General features: G+C 37.2%; 1 protein-coding gene across 5 annotated transcripts in view; it reads right to left on the bottom strand.

The window, feature by feature from the left end:
• Nucleotides 1–12,081, bottom strand: part of PALS2 (protein associated with LIN7 2, MAGUK p55 family member) — a 63,102-nt gene that overhangs the window by 14,163 nt on the left and 36,858 nt on the right. For 2 of the 5 annotated variants that reach the window (XM_075492999.1, XM_075492997.1), the window contains 2 exons: nucleotides 11,542–11,663; nucleotides 6,921–7,073 (listed from right to left, as the gene is read on the bottom strand). In XM_075492999.1, the coding sequence (XP_075349114.1) occupies nucleotides 6,921–7,073; nucleotides 11,542–11,658 (270 nt within the window). In that variant the 5' untranslated portion in view covers nucleotides 11,659–11,663. The remainder of the gene's footprint in view (nucleotides 1–6,920; nucleotides 7,074–11,541; nucleotides 11,664–12,081) is intronic. The other 3 variants (XM_075492998.1, XM_075493000.1, XM_075493002.1) reach the window with 2 other exon arrangements.

Genomic DNA, 12,081 nt, shown 5'->3' with positions numbered 1-12,081 from the left:
AAGACAGCTGCTTATTGTGGCTGCTCTGATACTGTGGACAGAAACCAAATCAAATTAAATAGTAAAAACAATCATTTATTTAAATCAAGCAGCTGTCTGATGGTAGCAATTTCCAATTCTTCATTATCTAAGGCACATCCAATCCAGAAATCAGGAGAACAGATCTCTGTTTCCCAATGTTTGCAACCAACATTTTTGGATCTCTCTACATTTCCAAAATGAAATCAACTAGTATCAACAACACATTTTAACACATGACCACTGACAAAACCAGGTAGATGCACCAGTAGGATACTTCCAGTTTTCTCTTCTGGTCACATGCTAGAACAAATTGTTCCCAAACTTTCTGGCCACAAACCACTAGATTTCTCACAGAGCCTTACACATAACCATGCTTGTACAGACCCCTGCCCTTAATGATCATATAATTTATGGATTAAAAGCTGATCCACAGTCAAAAAAAGCTGATCCACAGTCAAAAAAGACTACTAAGCAAACAGCATGTGCCATCCTTTGCAAATTAACATGCTCTGTAACATTCTTCAGTTCTTAAATCTGATCCCATCATCCACATTCTGATCCTATTTATTCACTCAGTTTCATGGATAAGCATGAATTCTTTCAACTCCTACTTAACCATCTCTCATTCACAAAATCTTTTTCCTAATATTTACATGGTGGCTGAGGCACAGAAGGACTATCAGGGACTGTACATTGCTGCCCACAATTATAAAATGGTTTCTTTAAGAAAAGTAGTTTATTGGTTTCCTTAAAACAAGCCACAGTTAATTTGTTACTTTCCCATACCTAACTCTCAGTTCTGAAACTCAAGAATCTATACCAGTTTTACGAGACTGTTTCCAGCCAGCCAGGTGATGGCATACAGTCCTGAAGAACGCTTAAACAAAGCCACCTGGCAACAGGGGCCATGTGTCTGTATCCACTGTTGGACTACTCTCCAACATTTTATGTCGCTCATGGTTACTTTCTTATTTCAGTAATATGGTTGAATGATCTGAGAAATACAGTTGCATGAACTTCACTTGTTTCTTTCTTATCGTATCAAAAAAGTTACATCCTGTGCTCCCACAATTCCAGAGCTCCCCTGGAAACTGACCTTTCCCATACTGGTGCTAGAATACTTATAAAACCACTGCCGAAGCCTGCAAAACAACATGGACTGAATAATCGACAACCATAAAATGGTTAAAAGTTTTCTACATACCACATATGCAAACAGGATCAGCTGACTATCCAAGACTGGATAACCATAGAAAGGTTCTCATGGAAAAAATGGCAAAGTTGCTAGAATAAGGCATGTAGAAGAACTCCGTGTATCACAAGAGATACCACACAATGGACATACAGTCCTGTGGCAGACAGTATGACCCCTTTGTGCAAGAAACTGTCATAAAGTAATCCATAAACTTAGAACATACTGACTTCTTTACAGTAGTTTTCTGTGGCTGTACTTATTTGACAGGTTAAAAAAAATAGTAATAATAAAAAAAGTAATTCAAAATTCAGTAAACAAAGAAACATGAAACATCCAAGGCTCTCTACAGTGCTGAAGCCAAGCTAAAATTCAAAATTTGTTTTTTCTAAAAAAAAATCTCAGCACAATCTATACAAGTTATGAAGCATCGCCTGCCCTATATGATAACTATTTCCCCAACTCTGATCCAATCGAACAATTAAATTAAAAATTGGGGGCTGGATGTGGGGGTATACACAAGAGTAGAACAGCTCTATGGTCTTGAATTTAGGACTCCTTTCCTCACACTTCAGGCCTCAGAAGTACTTAAAATATTTCCATTCCTCTTCTATGCACTAAATATGTGCTAGTCTTCTCTGAAAACACTGTTTAAAAATTATAACTTAATAAATGGACTACAGGCCCCTAATGTACATGTGAAAAGAAGAGATTTTTAAAGGCTGTTCTGGAAAAGTGAGGAAATCATTTAAGACCTTAGGGAAATCAGGGGGGCTGGTAAGGAGGCATGAATATGTGGGAAAAATAACCCTATAAATTAGATCTGTCTAGGAGGCAACTTAAGATCACTTTTCTAAATGAAACATTTTAAACGTATGATTAGCCATTATAAAGCTAACTATTAGGAGAAAATATTGGCTGCTTTTCAGATTAAGTATTTTATTGCCAGCAGAATCTACTATTTAGGATGAATGGCTTGCATAATTCTTGGAAAGGTGAAAATAACTGAACAAGTTCTTCCATAAGCAGCAGAAGTGATTCTTCTGCATGTTTAACCACTCCAATGGTGCAATACTTTCAACTCCTCCCTCTTCCCTCAAGGCAACCTCTCTTACTACTCCTCTCTTCTGCTCTCCAGCTACTGTCTGGCAAGACTTGCTATAGCCTTTTCTATGCACTGCATGTGCCAGCTGGCTCTTCAATACTGTAAAACTCATAAGAACTTAGTATTTTCCACACTTTGAACCCTGAAAAGTTTAGGTAAAACTAAAAGGAGTAAAAACTGGAAGGAAAGAAAAAGAAAGGAATGAAAGAAGAAGAGAGAAAAGGGAGGGTACAGTCAAACATAATAGTATAAACATACATGCACCTGTACTCAGTAAGTCAGTCCCTCCCCAATGTATCTTCTGTAAAAATGTGTAAAAGAAACTAAGTTCTGTAATTTGGTATTTTCAGCACTAAATGATACATTCAAATAAGCTATTGCACTGATGACTTGTGTACCACATTTGATACTTCTGTGCCAAGGTAGGTTACAACTGTAAGATGACGCTGTGATAAGGTGGCACCACTCATTTGTAAAAAACAGAATCGGCCTCTAAAACAGTTACACAATAGTGTCCATGAAACTTTAAAAGAGTCAAGTCAAGGTGGCTTATTTACACATTTACCGAACTGCACAAAGGATACAAATTACATTTTCTATAATTACAAATTACATTGTATTTTTCCTTTCTTCCTTACAGGTCCCTTCTTGCAGAATTTAGAATATGCCTCCTTGCACCAAATGAGGCAAAAAGGATGGCACTTATTTCCTGAGTATTTCGTTAATTTTCTGTTTTCTTTTCACAGAGAAAGATATATAGCCTCCCCAAGCCTTGGAAAAGATATTGTATCCACATTTTGGTCTCCAAATTTTCCTAGAAGCTCTTCTAGAGTGGTCATAACTATGGTATCAGTTAAATAAAAACACTTCATCAAAATAATACTACTTTGGCCTCAGTTGTCTTTGTTGCCTGCCTCCAGATGGGGAACGGAAGCACAAAATTAAGGGCCGAAAAGTATACCCTAATTTTAGGCTTCCAAACTGAATCACATCAGATCTACTTTTAAAAAGTAAGTAGGTAGCTGCTTTTTGCCTGTACGCAGCAGCCAAAACTGTTCATTGTTTCTGCAAATGAGACTGAAGGCCTCAGAACAGGCACTTAGAAACCAAAAAAAATACAACCTAAAGCTCCTTCACTTCTTTTTTCTTTTTTTAGATGAACTCTAATTCTGACAGAGTGAAGGATAGGTTAGTTCTCCAGGGCAGCATTTAACTATCTTAACCATTGAATAGTCTTTTCTCTTCCTTTCTTACCTAATTCTTTCTGTACCATCCAGGTTTTGCAGCAAATGAAGTGGGGAGCTCTAGAAATAGCTTATTTCTCTTACATGCCCATGACTCACTCAACGGTATAGTGAAAGGAGCAGCATGCAATCTTGTTCATAGCATGCAATAATCATGACATGAATTTTTAAACTGGGTTCCAAGGAAGAATCAACAAACTGCGAACCAGTAAGTCTGATGTTGATACTGAACAAATTAGAAGAAGTTTCCATAAAAAACAGAATGATTGGACAAAATAGATCATGGGAAAGCATCATGGGAAGTCATGCTTCTCAAATCTAGTTAAGTTCCTTGAAAGAGTCACCAAGCATGGCAGCAAGGCAGTTACAGTTGATAATATAGATCAATTTCCAAAAGGCCTTTGATAGACTCCTTTATCAAAGTCTTTTGATGAAATAAAGCTACTATAGGATAAGCAGTAAGGCTCTCAAGGGGATGAAAATGTTGCTTAAAAGACAGGGAAACTGGGGCCAGGAATATAGTATTCGTTTTCACAATTCATGTCACCAGCGGATTTCCCACAGGCATCCAGGCTCAGTTCTACACCTGCCAATACACTGACATGTCAGCTAAGTAATCTAGGAAATGGGGGTGAGAAGTGAAATGACAGGGTTTGCTGATGCTGCTAAACTATTCGAGGAGTAAAACAACTGATTGTAACCTGCAGGAGCACCTCATGAGCATCAAATGAAATTCAACACAGACTGCAAGGGAAAATACAATCCTAATTTAACATATTAACTGACAGAAGTGGTATCTCAGAGGTTTAAACAGTACAAAACCAAACGAAACAAAAAAACCAACCCACTTCTATGTTCACCAAGCCTAGACGTACCTCTTCTTTACTGAGAAGGTGGTCAAACACTGGAACAGGCTTCCTAGAGACGTGGTCGATGCCCCAAGCCTGTCAGTGTTTAACAGGCATTTGGACAATGCCTTTAATAACATGCTTTAATTTTTGGTCAGCCCTGAGGTGGTCAGGCAGTTGGACTAGATGAGTGTTGTAGGTCCCTTCCAACTGAACTATTCTGTTCTATTCTATTTACCAGCTGTTAAAAAGGCAAAACAAATACTAGGAATTTTTAAGCAATGAGTAGGAGATGCAATGGAAATTATTACACTACTTCATAAATCCATGCTGCTGTGAATGACTGGGAAGCTGTACACAGCTTTGCTTCCCTTCTTTTTATTTATTTGAGACAGACAGACATACATATACAATGAGGTCTCCCAAATCATGAGTAACATGGAAAAGCTGATTAAGAAAAACTGTTCACGCTGTTCCTACACAAAAGCAAGGGGATATTAAGTGAAATTGACAGGAGGCAGTCTCAAAAACAAAACAGCATCGTCTCCACTCCATTGAGCGATGTTGTGAATGCCAGATTTTTACATGGGTTCACAAACAACTGAACAAGCTGATGGAAGAGACCACCACCACAGGTGGATGATACTACTTCTCATTCAGAAGTCTGAGCAACAAATCACTAAATCCTCACAAAACATTCTGGAGGGTATCACTGTTGGCTTGTCATAGCCTTACAGTCTTCACTAGATGCCTACTGCTGGGGACAGGGAAGGAAAACAGAAGATATTTTTGTTAAATGGACCTTTAATATACAATTAGGAAGCACTAACAGAAGATCAGAGCAAAACTGTAAAGTTAATGTAGCATATATGCAATTTCAAGTCTGCTCCTTACAAATCAAACAAGAAAAAATGTACAAGAAATAGGGCAAATATTGGCATTTTTGTTCACCAGCTACTTTGGAACTTTTAAATTAAACGTATAAGTTGCTTAAGCCTGAACTAATGGTGTAACTGACACCAACATGATGTGCCTCTCTGTAAATATGACCACTGAACAGGAATGAATGCTGGCTTTGCCTTACTATTTGGCTATTCACTCCAATTAAAATTCTTATTTGATCTCAGTCTCCTACAGGCCATTTCCAGTCTCCACCACAAAGATTCTTTGCCCTGCTGGTCTCTGGTCTTTGCCATCTCTCTTCAGAGATCATCGCTACAGTGCCTTTCAGAGTCAGTCTACTCCAGCAAGTTCTTCACTTAAGTCCTTTTCTTCTTTTGATTTATCCTCTTCAACTTCTCAGCTTTAGTTTCTCTAACACAATGGATGTTTGTCAGGTCTGTCACTGCACCAGTTGGTCCCCAATTCCAACCTTTTTGCATTGTAACTACCAATTCCTCCAAACTCATCCTCTCCTTTTCCAGTACCAATTTCTGCGAAGGGATCAAAGACTGATTTGAAGGTTTATTCACCAGTAAGTCTCCAAATTATAGTCTTTGATCCCTTAGTTATGATGCCCTTCTGGACAAGTAATAGCACAAGGGAGGACAACATACTGCTCTTCAGAAGAGGCAGAGGAACTGTCAGCACTCAGAATAGCTACTACCTCAAAAGCTGAGCTCTTGAAGTGTTCCTTCTTCCAACAGGCCACAGCTTGACAGCATTTCCAGTGTTTATCTATTTTGAACGGTAATGCACCTCACTGCTATGTTTGTATAATGTATAACTGAAAATTTAGAAAAAAAAAGTGTGTTTAAACTCACATACCCAAAAAATATCTATGACTCTATACCTGTCTGCCAAAAGAAGCACATTTATACTGTGGCAAAAGGTTGGTTATGTTATTCTACAGGATACCTGCAGCTAAGTACTAAAGGCAGCTGAAGCCTGCCTAGAAAATCCAGAATCTGCCAAGGATTTACAAACCCTAATCTTCAAGGGTCAGTACGGAAGCTGGTAATAGAATGGCAGCTATGGAAAAACATCTGCTTTTGACAAGCATATATCAAAACTTCATTTATGTTAAGTAGAGCAACAGTGAGAGGGATGCAGAGTCTCAACTTAAGGTGCAGTGCAGATCGCATCACAGAGGAATCACGTTCCTTCACTCTGAAAACTGTACATCTTACATGTGAGTATGAATGCCAACAGCTGAACCGAAGTGCAGAATGGTCAGTGTCAGGAACTGAGACCACCTGGAAATGCTAAGGATGAAGCCTTCAGGGAATTGTTATGGAAACTCCAGTCATATATGAAGTAAATGTTTGTCCAAGATTTATAACAGAAACTCAAGTGGATTTTAATACGAGTGAAGATATTCTTGAGGCGATATCAAAGAATAAAATCGTGCTCATTCTTAACCCCACATGGCTTCTGCTTTACCTTTCATTTGGAGTAAAATCCTACATATTAAAGTTTGCTACAGTTGAGGTTTTGTTTCATTATTATTCCTAGATCCATATGTGGACACTGATACAGTAAGTTGCTAATATACAGTAAAAAGGTGGCACCTGAAAATGAGGTTCCTTGAGTATTCCAACCAATTCTGCAATATTTTCATCTTTATTTATTAAGGGACTGATGTCTTCAAGAATTTCATTCACCAGCTCCAGGTTGTTGTCACTGACAGCCTCAAGTTTAGAATCTTCCAGTCGCTCATGAGCCTGTAAGATTAAATATATGAGACTATACTGTAAATAAGTTTCAAGTAGTTCCAATTTATAAACCTTTTAATTCATTTCTTGGTGCAACCTTTAGCAGGAAAGCCAGAAAAATTATATATAATATAATCTGTATAGTTTATAACTGCTGAAGGATTTTGCATGCTTAACTACATGACCCAACAAACTTTATAAGCAGCACCTGTCAGACATGCTTGTATGTCCCTATTTCCTATAACCTCTATACTATATACACCAAACAGTCCTCTCTGAACAGTATAGCGCCTCAGATGTTTTCTGCTTCAGAACCCAGTACAAGTACACCGTCTAGAAAACGGACAAAAAAGGAACTATGAGATCTGCTCAGAAAAAAAATAAAGTCTGCAAGAGAAGCATTTACCTCAGGCTCCTCTCATTCAAACACCTTCAGAACAGAAAATTCTAAAGGGAAGTCTGCATTAAAAAAGGAAATTCTAAAGAAAAGTCTGTGGCAAAGGCTGCTAACAGTATGCTGGGCCGCATTAAGAAGAGTGTTGCCAGAAGGTCAAGCTCTATTCAGCACTAGTGAGGCCACACCTGGAATACTGTGTACAGTTCTGGACATACTGGAGAGAGTCCAGCAAAGGGCCACAAAGACGATGAAGGGACTGGAGCACCTCACATTTGAGGAAAGGCTGAGAGAGATGGGACTGTTCAGCCTGGAGAAGGCTCAGGGGGGATCTCATCAATGTGTATAAATACCTGAAGGGAGGGTGCAAAGAGGATGGAGCCAGGCTCTTTTCAGTAGTGCCCAGTGACAGGAGCAGAAGCAATGGGCACAAACTGAAACACAGGAGGCTCTGTCTAAACATAAGGAAACACTTTTTTATTGTGAGGCTGACTGAGCACTGGCACATTTTGCCCAGAGAGGCTGGAGTCTCCCTCCTTGGAGATACTCAAAAGCCATCTGGACATGGTCCTGGGCAACCATCTCCAGGTAACCCTGCTTGAGCAGGGGCTTGGACCAGATGCCCTCCAGAGGTACCTTCCAACCTCAACCATTCTGTGATAACTTTTCATCTCTTTCTAGAGCTATGGCTGCAGACATAACCCTTTCCTAAACACTGCAGATACTTAAACGCACTGAAAGGTAGGAGCTTTGAGCTGCAAGAGAAACATCTCATAAATCCAAATGCTTCACTTATTTATTACAGGCAGTGCTGTATTATAAAATGAAGGAATAAGAGGAGGCCAAAAATAAGATTCTTAACACACTCAATTAAGAGTTATTTACAACACTGTAGCAACAAGAAGGTCAAAAAAGAACAATCGCTTTGGCATGTAAAAACACAAAAAATAACATATATTTGGGAGTCATCTATATATACTTCCCATATATATAATTTGAAGGTATGCACAACATACCTACTTTCTTATTAGTGCTTTAAAACAGATGTTAAAATAAAATTTTGCTAAACCCAGAAAACTTTGTTTCCTGAAATCATCTGCATATTAAATTCTACTTCATATCTATAAAATGGTATTTCTGCAGGACTGATGATCAAACACTGGAAAGGCTAACTTAACATAGAGAAAGACATTTCAAACATTCCCCAACACCAACACACACAAAACAAATGACCATGATTACAAAGTCATAGGAAGCTTGGCACCTACACACATTCTCCTTAATGAGGGAATGCTATTTTGTCCATAATACGTACAGTAAACAATATCCTTCTTTTAAATTTTACTTCTTTTACAGCAAGTAAACATACAAATCTATTGACTTTTAAATATACTCCAACTGCAAAACCTTTATAGGATTAGAGAATATGGGTTACCTTCCTTCTCACTCATTTTCTTTAAAATACTACCACTAACACAGAATATAATCTAAATACAAATATCCTCACCCTTCACTCCAAAATCAAGGCCATGTATATACCAGGAAACAGAAAGTTTACCAGTCAACAACCTCTGATCCTGTAATATGTTGGGGAGCAGCAGGATATGGAGTGGTATGAATAATTAGGGGGGGAAAAAAAAAAAAGGGAAAAAAAAAGAAAAAAAAGGAATAGCTAACTTAAAATATTACAATTTTTTTTCAGTTCATCATTTCAGAAATAGCGATACTGAACTGAGTCTTTTGATTCATTCGATATTTATTATAATTGCCAAATGTTGAAATAGTAAGGCTTTTGCCTCCAACAATCGGACATCCTAAATACTGAACTCAACGTTTATAGATTACTCCTAAAATGTTTCCTTGGTCCGGGTTAGGCATTCACCTGGTATGCTGTAGGCTATGCTACAATACTAGAGGCAACAGTGGGATTGCAGAAAAGAAGATAAGGTTTTGAGGTTCAAAAGAATAGTTAACAATCCGGGAGAAGAGAATTTTGATAAGACAGTTCAGTAGCAAAAGTGAGTAAAATTCATACATGTTCCAAATTCAACAACTGTTTTCAAAAAAAAGCATAACAATTACAGAGGCTAGTTAGGATTGAGCATAAACATCAGTAAATGACAGGAAAATGCATTTTACAGTGATTACAGCTACTTCCCCTTTCCCCTACCACCCACTGAAGAATGGAAAGGTACAGTAAAAGAACCCTATCTGAAAAAAGATCCGTAATTTCTACCTTGCCGCCTTTATTCTAGACAGAGAAAGTGTGAAATGAACTTAACGCAATTTTAAAAGATTAGCCAAACTTTGCATTGCAAAATACCATAAACTAACTACTATGCTTATTGCTTGCCTTCAATTTTTTAAGGACTGAAAAGAAAAAATAAGCTTGTATGGCTCATGGCACATTTCCCCAAGTTTCTTTTTGTCCTTTTTGGGATACTTTACATAATGATTAGTCTTAATAACTCACTAATAAAGGAAAATGAAAAATTTTTTACGTTTCTGGCCTGGTCTGAAATGAATCTGCTTAAATAATCTGACCATCTCAGGGTCCTGAGAATTGCCGATGCTGTTAAAACTAGCTCTTCTAATAGAAAAACAAGTTGTATATATTTTTACAGACAAATGGATATACATGAACTACATATACTTCATGAAATGTGTTGTCATTTTGATCTTGTCCTTATTTAGCTCTGCTGGTTAGGACTGAGTTTTTGGGTTTAATTCCGAAATAATTACAAAAGAAAATATGAGTGAGGTCATGCCATATGAACACAATTAAAACCTTTCAGCATTCTAGATAAAGCAAGTTTATAGTTAAGAGTCTGTTTCCATTACAAGCACTTTTTTACATCTGCTACTCATTAAATTCCACATAATTGTAATTGGCCATTAAAACACAAATTCTTGATAAGAAAAAAATGCTTTGCAATGAACATTTTCTTCATGATAAATATTAAATTAAAGATGACGTATGCAGCAGATATTGAAGTTGGAAACAACTCTAAGTGAGAAAATGCTTTTACTTACTCTAGTAAATTTAGTACACAAATCTCTCCCTCTGCAGTCATCTCACCAGCAGATGAGACGCCTCCATTATTTCTAAGTTTATTACTATGCAATGTCTTCCACTTACAACCAATTTTTTTTGAACAGCTAAACAGAAGTAAATTCTTACATGAATTCTTATGAGAAGCTTTCCTTTCCAGATTTTTATACTGAGCAAAATCCCTGCACAACAATCCTTTAGCTTTACAGAGTATTTCACGCCTGCCCAGAGGGCATTGCTTTCAGATGTCTATTCATATTAGAGACAGCTACATTTAAGTTAACTTTTTTCCTCACGAAAGGAGCTTATTTTTATGAAGTAAGATTAAGAAAGAATGTAAGTGCTGTGCAATATTGACTGCATCTCCTACTACATTTTAACTGCAGAGTACAAAGATTTTTTTGTAAATATCACCTTACATATTTACAAATACATACCATCTATAAATAAAAGATTTCCATAATGCAAGACCAAAACTAAGGATAGCCCATGTCTCAGAGAGCTGACAATCAAAGGTCCCAGTATTGCTCTTGAGATCCAGGAAAGGGCATGAAGAGAATATTTCACTGGACTGATCAGAAAGTCGTTTTGAGCCAAAGACAAAAACAAAACTTGTTTATGCCATGGGGGAAAAGAAGTTTATTGCTCTCACTTTTCATCTTTGGCAAAAATGCTAAAAGTCAGAAGGCATATGGGTTTTGCACACAACAGTGGTCACGAGACTATATGAAAACCAACTGCTTCTAATTTCAAGTATTTTGACATTTTCTTCATAAATAATTTTACCACATTATTTCTGGAGTCTCTGAATTTTTCTTCTTCCTCTAGATTCGTCCATATAACAATAAATCAGCGTGCACAGAAATTACATTATACCAAACCTTCACCTTCAAGAACTCCTTCAAGTCTTTTAATAACACATATTGCACACAGAAGCCATTGTTAATACCTCAATCCATACTCAATGTTCACACAATAATTTAAGAGTTAAAATATTCCCAGATTCTACTCAGAGCAGCAAGTTTAAATACCTTAGCAAGTGATCTTACAATAGGGTTTTCCATAATGCCTTTAAGAAAAATCAGGTCTATTTCTTCAGCGCCTGTCGATGTCGGCAGATCAGTAAGGTTATCCAGGACCTGCTGCATGGCTGCTGACAAAACAAAAACAAAAAGTAAGTACTGACCAAAATAGGCTTGCATAAATAGCAAATGCTCTGGGAAACACCACAATATGGACATTAGAGATGTTAAGCAGCCAACTACATCTACTGAGAGCAAGCAGACGGAATGGAAAAAGGACTTTTTTTTTTGTTGTTTGAAAGGTGGAAATAAAGGATCTATCCAAATCCTAATCATCACAATCAACTTAAATCCACACCCAGCACATTCCTTTCAAGATTCACTACTACTTAAAGATTGAAAAAACCAAACAAATATAAACTATGTATAAGGCATACATAATCTTCCAAATACAATAAAACTCATTCATAACTCTTCATTTAATCTTTCTTTCAGAGGAAGTTTTCAGCCCTCATACATACACCAACCAAATACAAGTTTTACAATGCT

The sequence above is a fragment of the Mycteria americana genome, chromosome 2 (genome assembly GCF_035582795.1).
Source record: "Mycteria americana isolate JAX WOST 10 ecotype Jacksonville Zoo and Gardens chromosome 2, USCA_MyAme_1.0, whole genome shotgun sequence".
In the NCBI taxonomy this organism is placed as follows: Eukaryota; Metazoa; Chordata; class Aves; order Ciconiiformes; family Ciconiidae; genus Mycteria; species Mycteria americana.
This window is presented reverse-complemented; position numbering and strand designations above follow the sequence as displayed.